The 20,476-nt window shown below is 40.4% G+C and overlaps 1 protein-coding gene across 2 annotated transcripts in view; it reads left to right on the plus strand.

Moving 5' to 3' along the window:
• The window catches only part of EFHC2 (EF-hand domain containing 2), a 237,858-nt gene that overhangs the window by 111,208 nt on the left and 106,174 nt on the right, over positions 1-20,476 (plus strand). For both annotated transcript variants that reach the window (XM_070785415.1, XM_070785416.1), the window contains exons 5-8: positions 2,159-2,410; positions 4,843-4,956; positions 5,343-5,481; positions 12,071-12,236. In XM_070785415.1, the coding sequence (XP_070641516.1) occupies positions 2,159-2,410; positions 4,843-4,956; positions 5,343-5,481; positions 12,071-12,236 (671 nt within the window). The remainder of the gene's footprint in view (positions 1-2,158; positions 2,411-4,842; positions 4,957-5,342; positions 5,482-12,070; positions 12,237-20,476) is intronic.

Raw genomic sequence — 20,476 nt, forward strand, 5'->3', positions numbered from 1 at the left:
TTTATTGACGTATGATCATGCACAATAAAATGCACAGAAATTAAATATACAGTTTGATGGGTCTTAACAAATGCATACACCCATGTAATCCACACCCAAAATCACAGTCTAGAACATTTCCATCCTCCTAGAAAGTTCCTGCATGCCTTTTTCCAATCTGTCCTTCCCCCCACCCAGGGATAAGCACTATTCTCATTTCTATCCCTATAGATTAGTTTGGTCTCATTTTTATTGTTTCTAAAACTTGTAATTAACTTCTTTGCAGAAAGATAACATAAAATTTAGAGTAAAAATCTCCTTTGATTCTGCTTTGATCTCTTGTTAAAAGCTGCATGTAGGATCATTCATCTATTCCTGCCTCCTAGCCCCATCAGAATTATCCTTTAATATTGTAGACATAGACCCCTCCTGAGAAATATAGATTGTTGATCCTGGAATATGTAAGGTGAAATCCTTGTGGCAATATTCTTGTGTGTATTGGCATGCAAGGAGATTTATGGTTTGGGTTCATTTCTGTGTTTTTCCAAATGCCCTGGAAGTAAGAGTCTGGATAAATACAAAAGTCTTTAGAACCAGCAGAGAGAAACCAAAAGAAATGGATCTATATGATTTATCACCCTTTGCATCTGGCCACACTCATTCACTAACAGCTTGTATTATATGATAGTGATTGTGAGTGATGATGCATAATATGAAATACATAGGAACAATGTATGGTTTCATAGGTTTATAAGGAAAAAAAATCTTCTGTTCCAGGAATCAAGAATAAATACCAAGAACAGCCAAGAAATGTTTTAAGTAATTTCCTTTCAGATTGAGAGAATCATTTTAGGATTTATTCCCTCAGGGAGAAAGCTCTTCAATAAATATAGAAGTCTGTGGAAAATTAGGAGTTTAATAAGAGGCTTTTATATTGACTTTAATTCATTTACTTCTCCAGTGTTTGCTGCCTTGAAATGTAAAGTTAAAATTAAACAATTTAACTTGAACTGAAAAGATCTCCCATGGTATGTAATCAATAATGAATTTCTTAGAGGCCTTATCATGCCAAAGAAAGTTTTCTCTATCAGTGAAAATAGAGATCTTATAATTTCATTTAAATGTTAAAGATAATCAATGAAAGTAGAGATCTCATAATTTCATTTAAATATCAAGGATAAGACTGAAGAGCTTCTGGAGGGCCATCGTGTCTCCTGTGTCTTGGGATGAGTCTGCCCCTAGACTTCCCTAGACAGACACAAAATTTTGAGAATTTACAAATAAGACTACATGACCCAATATGGGACTACATCTCACTTGCTAGTGAGCCCTTCCTTATATAGCCACCCTATTAGGCGACATTAGATAGAACGGGGAGGTGGAGTGCGGTTGCGCTCCACGACAAAACTGAGACTGCAGATAGAAAAGAATTGGGCCAAGAAGACTGCCCAGCTAGTGGTTTCTGGGTTGGGAGCCAGAGCCTGCACAGTAATCCTGTGCAAATTGAGAAGTTCTCCATTTGCTCCGTTCCTGTTTCCGTGACCTTTCAGATCTTTGCTACCTAAACCTTTTGAGCAAAATAAAACTGTGAAGATATTTCTTCTCTTTTTACTTTCACAGAAGTCTGTAGATAAGTAAGAAGCATAAACAGATATGAATTTTCAGTGAAAATAACTTTTTGGTTATTATAATTAACATAGACTTGGATGTACAAATCTTAAGCATACCTGTTGACAATTTTGAAAAATGTATATACAGTTTAATAACCAGCACAGAAATCAAGATAGAGAATATGTCCATCACCCCAGAGAGTTCCCTTGCCCCCCTTTCCAATCAGTCATCTACCCAGAGGCAATAACTATTCTGATTTCTGTCACCATATATTAGTTTTGTCTGCTCTCAAGCAAGAATTTTAAGTCTCAGTTTTCAAAAACATTATAGAAGTATACTTTAGTGTGTTAAAATAATGTTTAATGAAAAGCTTCCTAACACTTGATTGTCTGTATTTCTAAGGTTGAAACTAGTTATATATGTATATCATATATGTTGTTAGTTGAGATTTTTAAAAATATCACAGAATAGTCTATGGAAAAGATACCTTTATGTTTTTTGACTGCTTGCATCCCAGAAGCGATTATGGAAAGACTTCCACTATCATTAACCTTTTCTCCACTGACAGAAGCTAGACTGCATGGAGCCCATATGTCCCTATGAGTCCTTCGACACTCTGAAACAGTTCCTCGAGTATGATAGGAAGGTCTTGCGTTTTTTCTGCGTGTGGGACGACTCAGGCTCAGTGTTTGGGGATCGTAGAGAACTTATCCTGCATTACTTTCTGTCTGATGATACCATCGAGATCAAAGAAGTCTTGCCACATAACTCAGGAAGAGATGCTATGTCATTGTTTCTCCAGAGAAGAAAGCTACCTAAGGTGAGCAGTAGACACGGGACTGCTTTCCGGGTTTGCTTGTGGGCTGAAGACCCTAGTCACTGTCTGGAATGTCGCGTGTTATGACTGTTGGTGACAAGTCACTATGTATTAGTGCTGGTGTTTAGAAAATTTGCACTTTGTGCCCTCTATTAATATACATCTATGAAAGTAATACAGAGGATATGACAAATTGGAATTGGAAAATTCAGGGCTTAAGGCATGTAAAGGGAAAAAGTCAAATGCAAGAGAACTACCTATGTCATTGAGTTTACCGTGAATCTTATGAAAGTAAATGACTCTCGAGTAAAAGAATTGCTCATGGCCTTGGGAAGAGCAATAGCCTTTGGCCTCTGTAGCCTACTGGGGAGATCCCATTGTATTGGTCTGGGCTGTGAACACACACACACACACACACACACACACACACACACACACAGAGGAGTGACTCTTCTGCGAGTAGCCACTTGCAGAAGTAGTCACCAACTAGCTACTGGCTAGCAACAGTAATAGCTTTAGCACCTTTACTGTTAAAAAAGAGTTGTCCAAATGATTTCTACACATGTTCATGGCCACTTGAGAGCTAATGTAACCTGGGTGCAGCGGAAACAGCACATAGACAGAAGACCTGGGTTAGAATTGTAGATCTGCCGCTTAATAGCTGTGTGACCTTAGGCCAGTCATTAACCTCTCTGAGCGTATTTCCCTATCTCTAAAATGCTTTTAACTAGGCTTCCCTTCTGAGGTAACTGTAAAGACTGAATGGGATAATATAGTAAAAAGCACTATCTAAGGATCTATAAGAGCTTCCCAGGTGGTATTATTGGTAAAGAACCCGCCTGCCAATACCAGAGATGATAGGAAACCTGGGTTCAATCCCTGGGTCATGAAGATCCCCTGGAGGAGGGCATGGTAACCCACTCCAGTATTCTTGCCTGGAGAATCCTCATGGACAGAGGAGCCTGGGGGGCTATAGTCCATGGGTTCACAAAGAGTCAGACACGACTGAAGCAATTTAGCACGGATGCATGCAAAAACCTATGAACACCTAACTATAAGGCACACGAAAACATCATGGCTTATTCACAGCTCTCTGTTATGTTTTATTTCTTTATTTATTTGGATAATGTTTTTTTAAACTTACTTCTTAGTGCTACTGAAAAGATTACTGTAACACTCATTTCTGATGTGTACAACCACTGGTTATTTGTTTATCACAAGAGACTCTTCCAGATTCTCAAGAGTCTCCCACCAGAAGTCCTGCTATGTAGCTTCTTGGGGCTGGGACTGGGTTTGTCCCAGAGCAAACTCCAGGCATATGCACAGCAGGTGGCCAGGAGGAGCCAGGGAAGCCTGTTTTTAGAATGGCTTTGAAAAATAGGCTAAATATAAAATAATAATGACATACCTGACATTTGCAGTGTTCCTTGACATCAATTGCTTCATTTATTCATTCATTCAACAAATATTTAGTAAGTGTCAGCTGTGTGCTGGCTCTGAGGTTACCATGAGATAGAAAATGGGTTAATTCCTGCTGTATGGTGTTTTCATTCTCGTGGGGGAGAGATCCAAGAGCAATGGGTATTCCCTTGACGCCACATCCTTTGAGAAAGCAAGGAGTAAATACTGTTGCTACTGAAGTTCTGAGAGGATAAATGTCTGGCCCCATGTCCTATAGCTAAGAAGTGGCAATGAGAGAGTTTGCATCAAAAAATGTGTTGTTTTTTTCCTCTGTAACGTGCCTTACTTGCACCCCACAGCTCATAAATTCACACGTTTTAACTTTTAGTTTATGTCACACATATCAGGGATGATTCTGATGTCTCAGCTGAGATAAACCAATTAGTATCAGTTTCCATAAGTTCAGATATTTCCTGCCTGACCACCTCCAGCACGGGTGAAACTGAAGGGTGTCCTTCCTGGCTTGCTTCCAGTCACAGTTTGTGTGAGAGGCTGACCGTACTTCACTGTTCATACTACCTAACCGCACTGCCTCTCTCAGCCAGAAAAATGCCTCCTTGCTCAGGGTCAGGCAGGGTGCTGAGCCAGTCAAGAAAGCAAGACAGGGTCTCTCCATCAGGGCATCTTGTTGTTTAGTGAAAAGATGACTGCTGATGAAGCAGTTAGAGAGCAATGACAAGTTTAACCCTGAGGTGGGTGCTATAGAAGTTTGGATTGGGCACTGGCCAGCAGGATGGGAGAGGTCAGAAGGAAAAGATGGGGCTTCGTCAAGTCCTTGAAGGATGAGGGGAGTGTAGACCGACCCGCAGAGGGTGGGGAAACATGGGGGAAAGGTGGCTGGAGTCTGTGTCCTGTCTTCCTCGGGATGATAGAGGAGAACCAGATGGTATCACTTGCCACTTGAGCCCCTCACCAGGAGCATGTTTATGTTGAGAGTCCACCTACCACATCTTGATTTGATTTATATCTTCTAGTATGGCCCCCCTGGAGTCTATCAACCAGGCCAGTTAACAGACCGGACAGTTCTCAATGTGTATGGTGGCTACTCAGAGACCCGAGTGTATGGCTTCCTGTTGGATAAATATCAGGTAAGTCATGTTTTATTACTGTTACCAGTATGGCTTCTCTGAAACCTGGAATGTGGGCTGAGTTGGGTATTCTTCTGGGAGACTGGTTGTGAACGACATTGATGACTATATAAATGTATGTGTTGCACTGTTGCATTTATCAATAATAAACATGCTTAAGTGTACATATAAATATATGCATTGCATTGCCATTTGGTAGCACTACCTTGCTAAAAGAGTGTTTTAAAATGTTGATTTTGAGTGGTTGTCTTTTGATTTGATTTAAAAAATTTGGTTATAAGTGATGTAATGGATTTTTTAAAATTTCCTTTTTCCTTTGAGAGGGGGGATGCCAAGATCTTTGGTGGGTCTGTGGTGCCAACATCATGTTCCTTTGTTTTTATTAGCTAGGAAAATTAGACCAAGAGTTTTACAAAGATACTGACCTATCCATAGGAACCACCATCAATGTGTGGGGAAGGAAAGTGCTCCTTTGTGACTGTGATGATTTCACGAAAACTTATTATAGGACTAAATATGGAATTGGTAAGTGATACATCTGTCAATTAGAAAATAATATTTAAACTTGGAGTCTTTGTTCCCTAGTTAAGATTGAGCTGATTTTTGAGTTTCAAATTCTAAGCTTCTAATAGCTGCTACAATTTATTGAGCATTTGCTAACTGCCAGGCATTTGTTGTCTTATTTATTCCCCTAATATCATCCTCATTTTAGAGGTGAAGAGACTGTGGCTTACAAGGGGTTTCCTGGATGAAGGTCATGCATGCAGCAAGTAGAGTGAGCCAAAAACTTAAACTTCTCTGCCTGATGCCAAAGGCTGCCGTTTTCCCATGTAGTCCCCTGCCTCACTGCTGTGGTCAAGCAGTTGAAATGGAAATGCAAAGACTTTTCTTTCTGCTGAATCCTTGCTTACCACAGAGGCTATACTGATTTTTGTTCTCTAGCAAATTGTGCCCATCTGCTCTACCTTTGCTGGTGAGACACAGCCAGGCTGCCAGCTTCTCTCTTCTTAGCTCTTCATTCCATTCAGATTAGGTTAGTTCAGTTCATAATGGAAGCCAGTGACTTATTAAGCACCCACTAGATGTAGGTCATTGCAGTGGACACAGGAGATGCAGAGTTGTGTAAGGAGTTTCTAGGCTGGAAGGGGAGCAGAGATCTACTGTATGTTACATGGTGTTATAACTGTCACAGAAGCAGGGGGAGGATCTGAGATGAAACCTGAAAAACAAGCCCCTCTGTTTGTTAAACCTGCAGGCCAGCCCTACCCCCTTCCCGGGCCCTCTACCCCAGGGTTCAGGTACCTGCTGGTGCTTGGCTAAGTGGGGGTGATAGGAGTTGCCAACCTCCCAGATTGGCGTTGGAGCTCAGTTGGGGGTTGCTTACTCCTTTCTGAACATTGGAGTATTCATATGAGCTCACTTCCCTGAGCCATGAGATGGAAGCCAGAAACAACCACAGCTTTTCCTAAAAGACAGGGTGCTTTGTCTCTAGGATGACACGAGGCCCACCTTACATGTCTTGATGTCCCCACTGTGTAGTATTCCTGGCCTCATGGGAATCATTATATTATGTAAGAAGACACACAGCACACAAAGGGGTTGGAATATAAAAGACTTTCAATTTCTCTCTTTGGTTCACTATGGGAATTTGTTCCACTGCATCTACATGCCAGATTAGTCAAAATGGGGCCAAATTGGTGGCCTCTTCTTATATTATTTTCTAAAATTAGTCCTGTTGGTGGACACAGTTGGGCATATTTGTTTTGGGTACTGAGGACAAGAAGGAGCCAGGAATGTGCAGGTAGTGGCTGCCATAGAGAAGCTGCTAGTGACCCTTAGATAGTTGGGAAGGATAATTTGATTTTTAATAAATGTAAGTACCTGTTCAGAGTTGACAAGTCTTCAGTGTAGAGTTGAAAATTGATAAAAAAGAATGAGTCACTGAAGACATTTACCTATGTCCTACTGAAAGATTATATGCGTGCCTGCTCAGTCATGTCCGATTCTTTGTAGAATTGGAATCCATGGACTGTAGCCCACCAGGCTCCTCTGTCCACGGGATTTCCCAGGCAAGAATACCAGAGGGTGTTGCCATTTCCTACTCCAGGGGATCTTCCTGACCCAGGGATCAAAACCATGTCTCTTGCATCTCCTGCATGGCAGGTGGATTCTTTACCTCTGTTCCACCTGGGAAGCCCACTGAAAGATTACCGTAATACAAAGGATGTGGTGAGGTCATATGATCCCTTAAATGTTAAGTTCAACATTCAGTTGATGTTTGTTAGCTTGATTTAGAGAATATGAAGTTTGTATTTGGGGAAATGAACATAGTGCTGGGAGACCCAGTACATGGTTAGTCTCTTAATGGGTTTACAGGGAACTTTCAGAGGCAGAGGAAATCTACCAGTGTGCTCCGGATCTAGCCATCTTCACCAGATGCATCAACTTCAAATGTCCTGTGGTCAGTTTCAGTTGAGTCCTAGTGCCTAATTTCTTCCTGCTTACTTTTGCTGTCTCTAGAGACTTACTGTATTATATTTTAAAAAGTCATTTGTGCCTTTAAAGCTCATATAACGTGAGCATTATGTCTTTAAAGAGAAAATTATGCAAATGCAAAGTTATGATGCATTTTATAGTCATGCTGACTTTTTATATTTCTTCTAAGATATGTTAAAATATCCCATTTAATAGACACCATTATTACACAACATTTCTTGAGTAACAACAGTATACTTAATGTAACTAATGGCTAGAAATTATATCCATGATTCAGGGAGGAGGGGAGTGAATCAGTATTCTCTGATTATCTTTGCATTTGCTTTTCCTGACTTTTTGGTAACATTAAATTAATAGACTTAATGTTACTTAGATGCAGTTTTTTTGGACATTTACATTTTTTTAATAACTCATCTGGCTCTAAAAATTCATAAGACTAATCACATTTTATACATTATATTTTGGTATTCTTGAACCCCAAACCAGGACAGAGTCCTGGCAGTAATTGTGGTCACATTTCCTTCCTTGCCAATAATCGTGGTCAGTAGAAACCTGGTGTCACCACTCTGCAGCACCACAGGAAGAAGCTGACAACTGCCAGTGACACAGCTAGGGCCCTCCCTAAGAGGAAGCCAGGGGGAGATTTCTAATGCAGTATACAGCCTGGGTGCCTCAGTACCTTCTCTAACCTATTGCCACCCCCAGCATATTTGGGAGGAGAAAAAATGGCAGACGGACCAAGAGGTGAAGTTGACCACAGTCCCAAGAAAGGCACATGAGAAGCTTTCTATTATGTAGAAGCACAGGGCTTGACAGAATCCCAAGAGATATATATGTAAAACCCCTGTGTTAAACCCCATCTGGACTCCTAAAAAGATGAGATTCTTTTGTGCGTTTCAGGATTCTAAAGAGAAGGCAACTTCCTCCACGAAACAGTCCAGTGTGACTGCCCCACTAGGCAGCTTGGCTATCCCGCTGGCCCTGGCTAGCCTGCCGGGCAGGAGCCTGTCACTCCCTCCTTACTTCGTGTGCATGAACACGGACTGGCAGATGGAGGCCTGTCGGACTTTCCTGTAGCATGAAGGTTGGAAGAGGCTCCAGGGGCTCTAGCAGGTGTTTCTTTCACTGAAGGGACATGGATTTGAATGTAAACTGTTCTTACCTAGAATTCCTGCCTTGGGTTATTATTTTTTTGTCCATAAGAGGACTTTGTTACAATCGATTCTTAGTGGTTGGGACAACCAAACTAGTGTGTGTGTGTGTGTGTGTGTGTGTGTGTGTGTGTGCGCGCGCGCATGTGCGCATGCTTAGTAGCTCAGTCATGTCCGACTCTTGCGACCCCATAGACTGTAGCCTGCCAGACTCCTCTGTCCATGGGATTCTCCAGGCAAGAACACTGGAGTGGGTAGCCATTCCCTTTTCCAGGGGATCTTCCTGACCCAGGGATCAAACTTGGTTCTCCTGCATTGCAGGCAGATTCTTTACCATCTGAGCCACCAGGGAAGCCATTAAGGATAAGCAAAAAAACTTAAAGCATATTTAATTTTGTGGAGTCATTTATAGCCATCTCTGAACCCTTGGTGTTAGAAACAGCAGAGCATCTAAGATGAGAGTCTAATGATCATTTGAACAAATGAGCCATCCCAAGATGCAACAGCAGAGGTAGAATTTGCTTCTAGTCTCACAACATGGCTTTGATGGACCTAACAATTTTGCTTTTTTTTTTAAACCTCTTGTATGCAGTGAAGAGGGTTGAAAATTAGATGATTTCTAACGGTTTTCTAGCTAGAGCTAGAAAATCATGTGATTATTTGACCCCAAAGTGACCATCCCACTGAAGTCATTTGACCTGCATATGGGGTACAAGCAGAGGTGGATTCAACCTCAAAAATAATGAAGCTTAAGCTTTAGGGTTCTTTTCTTTGCAGGGGCCCCATTCCAAGGCCCTGGGCCTAATTTTATCTCAATTATTTGACATTTTTTTGTCTTACAGAGGTTCTCCCAAATAATAAGCTTCAGGCCTCCCAAAACCTGGGTCCAAATCTCGGTTACTAGCAAATCAGAGGTGAATATCGAGGTAATTGAAGGCTTTTCTCAGAATCATTTCCAAATGAGATGATGAATAGTAAACCACTGTGAGGGAGCATTAAGATACATTCTTTAAAAAAGAGCCTGTCCCCTCTGTGTAAATTTGTTGGAATCTAGTCAATTGTGAATGGACAGTCAATATATATGTTTTTACAAGTCTCTCGGAATTAGAAGCATCGGACTATTTGAAAGGCAGATGTGTTTTAGGATCTATTAGAATGTCAGTATAAGAAGATATTTGGGACCTGTGGCTGATTCATGCTGATATATGGCAGAAACCTGCACAATATTGTAAAGCAATTATCTTCCAATAAAATTTTTTTAAAAAGAAGATATTTGGGAAGATGCTTTGTAAAAAAAAAAAAGTGTATACTTTTTCATTAAATATTTTTTAACACCTAAAACATGCAGGATGGTGGAACAATGGAAAACCAAAGACAGAAATTTATCCAGGCACAATTCCAAACCTTTGTGAATATACACAATTAACCCGTAAAAAATGGAATCTTGAGTCACAGTATCCAGAAAGACTGTATTGTTGAAAAAGTCAGACATGGTGGAATGGAACAGTTCTCAGCATTTATACACTAGATGGCACTGTGGGTGCAGAGGAAAGCTCTAAATTGATTCTTTTGTTACTTAAATCTGTTGCAAAAATGATGTAGTTGAGAAAACAACAGTGTGTTATAAAACCTGTAATTTTGGGGGGAGATGTAGAATGCATTCTTAATTTGAGATTCAGTGTGTGTCCTCTTTTGGTTAGGCTGTTTAGATTATTATATAGAGTTGGAGGCATATGTCCCCTGTTGGAAGAAACCAATCATGCCTGAATTTTCTAATAATCACGTACAGTTCTTCCTGCCATCCCCTATGGTCCTTTTCCTAAAAATGAAGGTACCAGTTAGTGGTGTGTTTCATGTTACAATTAGGAATGATAGGGTCTGCTGTAATTCTGACGAATTCCAATATTTAAACTTGCCTCTTTATTACCAAGGCTTCTCTTTAATTGCCACAAAAATAGCAATAGGAGAGGCTCACCAGTCATTTCCATACCCGCAGTCTGGCCGCCTCCTTTCACTAAGTCAGTGAGAAATATCTGATGGCATTCTCTTTGCTAGTATGTCTTCTGTGAGCAATTTCTGTCAGGGTGGAACAATACTCTTTTGGGGATTATGCTTGAGGAGGTTCCACACAAAGGCTGTTAGGAAGTCTAAGGAAATGTGAAAGTTGAAAATGTTTTCAAATCAGAGTTAGAAACAGCCCCTTAGCCTTTTGATCAATCAGTACAAAAAAAAAAAAAAAAGAAACTATCCCTCCATGTTAAGAGGTAGGCTGCCTTGGATGACACATTGGTGCACATTTTCGATTAGAAAGGTATGTACTAAATCTGTTCTCTTCCTTCTGTTAGAACTTTGGCAATGGAAAAGGAAATCTTTTCTTATGCGAGACTCCTTTCAGGCTCTAATGGAAACACCTATGGGATGGTCAACTTTGGGGAAGAGGTAGAAATGAGATTCCATGGGTTGTTTGGTTGCTTTGCTTTCTTTTGCTTTAAGAAAGATCCAGACATCATCTTTGCCATTTGTGATGTGCTAATACTAGTGATTGGGATCTATTGAGTCAACGTGTCATCTACTTCAGAGGGCATACTTGCTTCTCAGAGGTGGTACAGCCTCACGAATGAGTACCTAACAGCTCCCAGGCTATTACAAATATGTCTCCACCTGTCTCTTCATCTCTCCTTCATCACAGATGATAAATGAATTAAGAAGGTCAACCGTATTTACCACTTACCTCTCCCTTTGGCAGTGGTGGTTTTAAAAGTTGTGTTAGTTTGATTTGTGTTTTATTTATTAATTTTTGCAGTATCACATTTCAGTACGATTGCAGTCTTTTCTTGGGCAGTAATAGAGGCAACCTGGAGGGGTTGTTGGTGAGAAGAAATGTTGTTTTTGTTTTTGATCTAGGTAGTGAAGTATCATGGCCTGGAGCTGAGCTAGAGGAAAGGGAGAGGGCTTAAAATGTGGGCTCAGGAGGAAGAGACATCAGATGGGGAAGGTAAAGGCAAAACAGCCAGGAGTCAGTCCTATTTGGAAAGGAATTTAATTAGTGAGTGTTGACTAAAGATAGGAGAGGGCTACATTACAGGTTAAAATATGGAACGGGTAGCATAAAGTTTCAGACTTGAATTTTCATATCATTGGAAAAATCAAGGAAGAACAAAAAATATTCCGAAATGGGGATGTGATGACAAAAGATAAATGTTTACTTATTCGACACACTCAGTCTCTCTCTCTCTCTTTTTTTTCTTTCTTTTGAACCAATGGCGATTATTGAGTGAGTTCTGTGGTTTTTGTAAACATGATTGAAACCTACCCTCTCAGGATTTTGGTGTGTTTTGTTTGAAAGAGTTTAAAATAGTCTACAAAGATCTCCATGTTCATCTTGAAAACATAACAAACCTTTCAAAACATCCATAATCAGGGCAAAAAAAAATATTGATGTTTCATCTGCCTTTGTTTTGTTATAGAGAACTTTACCTCGATTCCATGCAAGGCCCCATCTCCTCCAAAAATAGAAAGGAAATTTCCACCTTATACCGGCTTTGGTTCTGAAGAGGATTCTCTTCGCTCCTGCATAGGCCTTATGCCCACACCTCATCAGAGGAACTTCAAGAAGTTCATTGAATTTGACAGGTGCTTGAGGGAACTGTTATTTTAATCTGATTTTTCCCAAATGTATGTGGGGTTTGTAATATTGTCCTCATGACAGAACAGATGACAATTTATCTGATTTCAAGTCCAGGGACATGTTGTTATAACTTTAATGAAGATGATTAATATGTAAGTATTAACAGATTCTTACATCAGTGGCTATTTTTTTTACTTTTTTCCCCAGGTTTTTTGAGAAATAATTGACATAAAACATGGCATAAGTTTAAGATATGCAACATAATGATTGGATATATGTATGTATTGAAAAATGATCACCACAAGAAGATTAGTTCACATCCATACCTCACAGTTCAAATTTTTTTTCTTGTGATGAGAATTTTTAAGCTGTACTCTCTTACTTTCAAATATACATTATTATTTACTGTCGTCATCATGCTGTATGTTATGTCCCCAGAACTTATTTGTCTTAGAGCAGAAAGGTAGTTCCTTTTGATCACCTTCACTCAATTATCCCATCCACTACCCACCCCCCTAACTCTGGCAGTCACCAGTCTGATCCCTGTTTCTATGAGTTTGTTTTTTTAGATTCTACATGTAAGTGAGATCATGTAGTATTTGTCTTTCTATTGACTTATTTTACTTAGCATAATGCCCTCAAGGTCCATCCATGCTATTGCAAATGGCAGGATTTCCTTCTTTTTGATGATTGAATAATATTCCACTGTGTGTGTGTGTTCGTGTGTGTGTGTGTGTGTGTACACATGCACGTGCACTGTGTCCTCAGTTTTGCCTGACTCTCTGCGACCCCATGCACTGTAGCACTCCAGTCTCCTCTGTCCATGGGATTTTCCAGGCAAGAACTGGAGTGGGTTGCCATTTCCAACTCCAGGGGATTTTCCTGACCCAGGGATCGGACTTGTGTCTCTTACATCTCCTGTATTGGCAGGCAGATTCTTTGCCACTATGCCACCTGGGAAGCCCCATGTATGTGTGATATGTATGTATGTATTTTTTTACACTTTATCCATATACCTGCTAGTGGACACTTGTGTTGTTTCCCTGTGTTAGCTATTGCAAATAATACTGCATTGAACATGGGGGTGCAGATATCTTTTGGGGACAGTGATTTTGTTTCCTTTGTATATATATATCCAAAAGTAGAATTACTGTCATATGGTAGTTCTGTTTTTAATTTTTTGAGGTGCCTCCATGCTGTTTTCCACAGTGGCTGCACCAATTTACATTCCCATCAACAGTGCACAAGGGTTCTCTGTTCCCCACATCTTCACATTGAGTGGTTATTTTAATGTGCCATCTGGAAGCCCCTAAAGCCATATTATCCCCAATCTATATTGCCTTTCCATGTATATGTGTGTGTGTGTAAATATATATATATATATATATATATATATATATATATGCTTTTCCATATGTATCTATCTCAAGATAATCCCTAGGAAATGGTGTAGAGTAAGGGTCATCAGACTTTTTCTTAAAAGGTCAGATACAAATATTTTCTGCTTTGCGGACCATACTGCCTCTATCACAGTTGCTTAGCTCTGTCATTGTAGCATGAAAACAGCCATAGACAATCCATAAACAAATGTGTGACTGCATTCCAATAAAACTGTTTATGGACACTGAGAACCCCATGAACAGTATGAAAAGGCAGAAAGATAGGACACTGAAAGATGAACTCCCCAGGTCGGTAGGTGCCCAAAATGCTACTGGAGATCAGTGGAGAAATAACTCCAGGAAGAATGAAGGGATGGAGCCAAAGCAAAAACACCCAGTTGTGAACAGGACTGGTGCATAGGAACCTGGAATGTTAAGTCCATGAATCAAGGCAAATTGGAAGTGGTCAAACAGGAGATAATAAGACAATATTGTAAAGTTTAAAAATAAAATAAAATTTTTTTAAAAAAAGGAGATAACAAGAGTGAACATTGACATTCTAGGAATCAGTGAACTAAGATGGACTGGAATGGGTGAATTTAACTCAGATGACCATTATATCTACTACTGTGGGCAGGAATCCCTTAGAAGAAATGGAGTAGCCATCATAGTCAACAAAAGAGTCTGAAATGCAGTACTTGGATGCAATCTCAAAAATTACAGAATGATCTCTGTTCATTTCCAAGGCAAACCTTTCAATATCATGGTAATCCAAGTCTATGCCCCGACCAGTAACACTGAAGAAGCTGAAGTTGAACAGTTCTATGAAGACCTACAAGACTTTCTAGAACTAACACCCAAAAAGATGTCCTTTTCATTATAGGGGACTGGAATGCAAAAGTGGTAAGTCAAGAAACACCTGGAGTAACAGGCAAATTTGGCCTTGGAGTACAGAATGAAGCAGGGCAAAGGCTAATAGAGTTCTGCCAAGAGAACGCACTGGTCATAGCAAACACCCTCTTGCAACAACACAAGAGAAAACTGTACACATGGACATCACCAGATGGTCGACACTGAAATCAGATTGATTATATTCTTTGCAGCCAAAGATGGAGAGGCTCTATACAGTCAGCAAAAACAAGACTGGGAGCTGACTGTGGCTCAGATCAGGAACTCCTTATTGCCAAGTTCAGACAAAAATTGAAGAAAGTAGAGAAACCCACTAGACCATTCAGGTATGACCTAAATCAAATCCCTTATGATTATACAGTGGAAGTGAGAAATAGATTTAAGGGACTAGATCTGATAGATAGAGTGCCTGATGAACTATGGATGGAGGTTCGTGACACTGTACAGGATACAAGACCATCTGCAAGAAAAAGAAATGCAAAAAAGCAAAATGGCTGTCTGGGGAGGCCTTACAAATAGCTGAGAAAAGAAGGGAAGTGAAAAGCAAAGGATAAAAGGAAAGATACACTCATTTGAATGCAGAGTTCCAAAGAATAGCAAGGAGAGATAAGAAAGCCTTCCTCAGCGATCAATGCAAAGAAATAGAGGAAAACAACAGAATGGGAAAGACTAGAGATCTCTTCAAGAAAATTAGAGATACCAAGGGAACATTTCATGCAAAGATGGGCACAATAAAGGACAGAAATGGTAGGGACCTAACAGAAGCAGAAGATATTAAGAAGAGGTGGCAATAAAACACAGAAGAACTGTACAAAAAAGATCTTCACAATCCAGATAATCATGATGGTGTGATCACTGACCTAGAGCCAGACATCCTGGAATGTGAAGTCAAGTGGGCCTTAGGAAACATCACTACGAACAAAGCTAGTAGAGGTGATGGAATTCCAGTTGAGCTATTTCAAATCCTGAAAGATGACACTGTGAAAGTGCTGCACTCAATATGCCAGCAAATTTGGAAAACTCAGCAGTGGCCACAGGACTGGAAAAGGTCAGTTTTCATTCCAGTCCCATAGAAAGGCAATGCTCAAACTACTGCACAGTTGCACTCATCTCACACGCTAGTAAAGTAATGCTTAAAATTTTCCAAGCCAGGCTTCAGCAATACGTGAACCATGAAATTTCAGATGTTCCAGCTGGTTTTAGAAAAGGCAGAGGAACCAGAGATCAAATTGCCAACATCCGCTGAATCATCGAAAAAGCAAGAGAGTTCTAGAAAAACATCTATTTTTTGCTTTATTGACTATGCCAAAGCCTTTGACTGTGTGGATCACAATCAACTGTGGAAAATTCTGAAAGAGATGGGACTACCAGACCACCTGACCTGCCTCTTGAGAAACCTATATGCAGGTCAGGAAGCAACAGTTAGAACTGGACATGGAACAACAGACTGGTTGCAAATAGGAAAAGGAGCACGTCAAGGCTATATATTGTCACCCTGTTTATTTAACTTCTATGCAGAGTACATCATGAGAAACGCTGGGCTGGAAGAAGCACAAGCTGGAATCAAGATTGCTGGGAGAAATATCAATAACCTCAGATATGCAGATGACACCACCCTTATGTGAAGTTCCGGTGAAGAAGAACTAAAGAGCCTCTTGATGAAAGTGAAAGAGCAGAGTGAAAAAATTGGCTTAAAACTCAGCATTCAGAAAACTAAGATCATGGCATCCGGTCCCATCACTTCATGTCAAATAAATGGGGAAAAAGTGGAAACAGTGGCTGACTTTATTTTTCTGGGCTCCAGAATCACTGCAGATGGTGACTGCAGCCATGAAATTAAGACTCTTACTCCTTGGAAGGAAGGTTTTGACCAACCTAGACAGCATATTAAAAAGCAGAGACATTACTTTGCCAACAAAGGTCCGTCTAGTCAAGGCTATGGTTTTTCCGGTAGTCATGTATGGATGTGAGAGTTGGACTACAAAGAAAGCTGAGCACTGAAGAATTGATGCTTTTGAACTGTGGTGTTGGAGAAGACTCTTGAGAGTCCCTTGCACTGCAAGGAGATCCAGCCAGTCCATCCTAAAGGAGATCAGTCCTGGATGTTCATTGGAAGGACTGATGTTGAAGCTGAAACTCCAATATTTTGGCCACCTGATGCAAAGTGTTGACTCATTGGAAAAGACCCTGATGCTGGGAAAGATTGAGGGCAGGAGGAGAAGGGGACAACAGAGGATGAGATGGTTGGATGGCATCACCAACTCGATGGACATGGGTTTGGGTGAACTCTGGGAGTTGGTGATGGACTAGGAGGCCTGGTGTGCTGCAGTTCATGGGGTCATGAGGAGTCGGACACAACTGAGTGAACTGAACTGAACTGATGGACACTGACATTTGAATATCATATAGTTTTTACATATCACAAAATATTATTCTTTGAGTATTTTCAACCATTTAAAAACGTAAAAACCATTCTTAGCTCACAGGCCATATAGAAACAGGTGACTGGCTGTATTTGGCCCATAGGCTGTAGTGGCTTCCGTGATTTATAACTGTTTTATAGAATGTTAATTGATTTTAATTTAAGAGGCTTGGTTGAGTTCAGTAACCACAGATTGCTTATGTGGTGGAATATGATTTCAAAAGAAGGACTTTCAGAAGTGTTCCTAATACATGTGAGGAAAAATCTGCCCCTCAGTCATGTGTATAAATGTGGTACTGCTCATTGCTACTTTTTGCTTCTGTAGGAAATGGAGCTCCAGAGAAAGAAGTTGTGGTAGGAAGAGGAAGAGGGGTCGGAAAATGTTGCAGAGGCTTGAATAGGATGCAGACTAAACACTGAAGTCTTACATGAGGGGAATAATGGATCAGGAGAACCTGTGGAGAAAAAAGATAAAGAGAACATGGAGTAAGAGCAGGAGAAGGAAAACAACAAGGCATCACCCTGAATTTGATCAAATTCAATGGCATGAGATGCCATTGTAGAATATTTTGAGGTGGAGAGAACAGTTTTGGTATCGTGGTAAACATGGTAAAAATGCATTAAGAATTGTGTAGAGTGTCTGAAAGGCTGTGTTTGCCTTGACATGATGCCCTTTGTCTTTTAAGAAGTAATCTTTTATTTGTAAGGACTTGGGAGTTTTGTTTTTAAGTTTCAGAGTTGATACTGCTCAAAGTGTGGTCCCCACACTTTGTGGTCTGTGTCTCACCCCAGACTTACTGAGGCCCAGTCTCTGGGGGTGGGGCCTGGCTCTGTGTTTTAACAAGACATCCAGGGGTTTCTGGTGATGGGCACCAGGGTTTGAGAACCACTAATTTCAGATCACATAAGAGGGACACCAACTCATACTCCATCCTCCCTTGTAGATAGCAGTATTTATGTGAAGTTCCAGGGCAGGACTTTTGATGGACTGTTGTTGTTGTTCACTCACTAAGTCACGTCTGACTCTTTGTGATCCCATGAACTGCAGCATGCCAGGCTCCCCTGCTTTTCACTGTCTCCTGGAGTTTGTTCAAATTCATGTCCATTGAGTTGGTGATGCTGTCTAACTAACTCATCCTCGGTTGTCCCCTTCTCTTGCCCTCGATCTTTCCCAGCATCAGGGTCTTTTCCAATGAGTGAGCTCTTTGCATCAGGTGACCAAATTATTGGAGCCTCAGCTTCAGCATCAGTCTTTCCAATGAATGTTCAGCTTTGATTTCCTTTAGGATTGACTGGTTTGATCTCCTTGTGGTCCAAGGGACTTTCAAGAGTCTTCTCCAGCACCACAATTTGAAAGCATCAGTTTTTCATTGCTCAGCCTTCTTTATGGTCCCAGCTCTCATATCTGTACATGACTACTGGAAAAACCATGGCTTTGATGGATACTTTTCACTAACTGCTGTTTTTAAGGGCAACCACGTGAAGGAGGTGGGCAGGAAGAATGTCCCTATTGTAAAAGGAGAGGGAATTTTTCTTATAAGTAAACAGGAGGAAACACGATCCAGGGTGTTGCTTCTGGAATCCAGTGGGAACAGTGTTCCTTGTGGGTAGTTGCCTTAGTCTCTCTTTCTGTCTGCACCACATCAACTTGCCCACAGAGCACTGACTATAGACAGCATTCCATGTTCTTGTCATGCTGTTGTGGCTGGAGAACAGTGGTCCAGGCATGAATAGCTCTAATTTCTTTTCTTTTTGTCCATTGCTCATTCTGTGCCAGGAATATGCTTCTTCTCTCAAGCTCCTCCCACACAGTGACCTTGTTTCCATAGAAACTGGCACATTCAGCTGGAGACTTACACATGAGTTTGAATAACCCAAGGTTTTCAAACCGTGAGAACCTTAGGAAGATGATCTCACAAAGCATACAAAGAAAAGTTTCTTAATGCAAATAAATAAACTGTGAATTGAGATGTGCGACACACATGATGTGTATTGATGATATATATTGCTATTAAAATTGTGCTTGTGTTCATTGTTGTATGAGGTTAACAGTCATCTATGGTGAGTCACTGGAGAGAGATAGTTTCAGATCAAAGCATATGAGGTTTTTTTTTTTTGATGGAATGGAGACTTTTATTGTCTGGGTAAAAATTCACTGTGGTGCCTGCTGGGTACATTGTCCAGTCTGACTTGGGAGAACCAGAAAAATATCTTTCTCATTGCACCTGGCTGAATTAGTTATTTTGTTTTCTGTGTGCTCACAATACTCTGCTGATCATACTTATAATAATAATAATAATATTATTACTAGTAAAAAGTAGTTTGTGGTTATGATGTGCTAACTACAATACTTGATCTCATTTAATCCTCAAAACAACCTCATAAAGTAGATAGAAGGAAATGGCAACCCACTCCAGTGTTCTTGCCTGGAGAATCCCAGGGATGGTGGAGCCTGGTGGGGTGCCGTCTAGGGGGTCGCACAGAGTTGGACACGATTGAAGTGACTTAGCAGCAGTATTGTACCCATTCTTCACATGAAGAAACTGAGGCTCAGAGAGTCTATTCAATTTACCTAATCTCACCTAAAAATTTAGCTAATTTTTAGTTCAGGTAGGATTTGAACCCAGGGAAATCAACTCCTGGAGTTCACCTTTCTTGCCCCAGAATCTGTACATATCATAGTGTGTGGCAGTTACTTGTTTATATATAGACTCAGAGCTTCTTGAGGGCAGGGTCTGGCTTTATTGTTTCTCTTAGAGTTAGAACAGTGCTGCTTGTGTACTTGGGATTCAATAAATATTTTGTCCATAAGAGAAGAGGAATGATAAATAAGTGAGTAAATAAAATGAACATTCACCCTTTTAGTTCTTAATGATGGGTAGAAGAGATGGATGGCTTCCTACCAGAAAGGCTGTTATCCCAGACTTTTGCTATTCATAATCATATAGCATCTAAAGATTCACAATTTAATCTTAATCTCTGACTTGTTTCAGATATTGTCCATCTGTTGTCTCCGTCAGTCATTTATTTTCCTCTTTCCCATCGGTAATAATAAGCCTTCATGTCTCTTCTAACCATAAGACTGTAGCTATAGCTATCTTTAAGGTTTTTATTATGTATGTAGCCCTGGGTGAGCCAGTCATTTACCCTCAGTGTGCCAGACACTGATATTGGGGCTTGGGATCAAAACAGACACAGAGCCCTGCCTTCATAGAATTTACATTTTAGCTAGGGGAGGTAGATAATAAACAATAAAGATAATACATAAGTACATTCTCTAGTGTATGGAAGGTATTAAAGTGCCACAAAAAAATTAAGAAGGTAGCTATGAAGAGAATAAATGGGAACTTGGAATGTGGGACTTGAGGAGCAACCTGGGTTTCAATTCTTAAAATAGTTTAAATTGGAGGTTAATTGCTTTACAATATTGTGTTGGCTTCTTCCATACAACAAAGTGAATCAGCCACAAGTACACATATGTCCTCTTCCTCCAGGATGCCCCCCCACCCCTCCAGGTTGTCACAAAGCACCTGGT

The sequence above is a fragment of the Bos indicus genome, chromosome X (genome assembly GCF_029378745.1).
Source record: "Bos indicus isolate NIAB-ARS_2022 breed Sahiwal x Tharparkar chromosome X, NIAB-ARS_B.indTharparkar_mat_pri_1.0, whole genome shotgun sequence".
NCBI lineage: Eukaryota > Metazoa > Chordata > Mammalia > Artiodactyla > Bovidae > Bos > Bos indicus.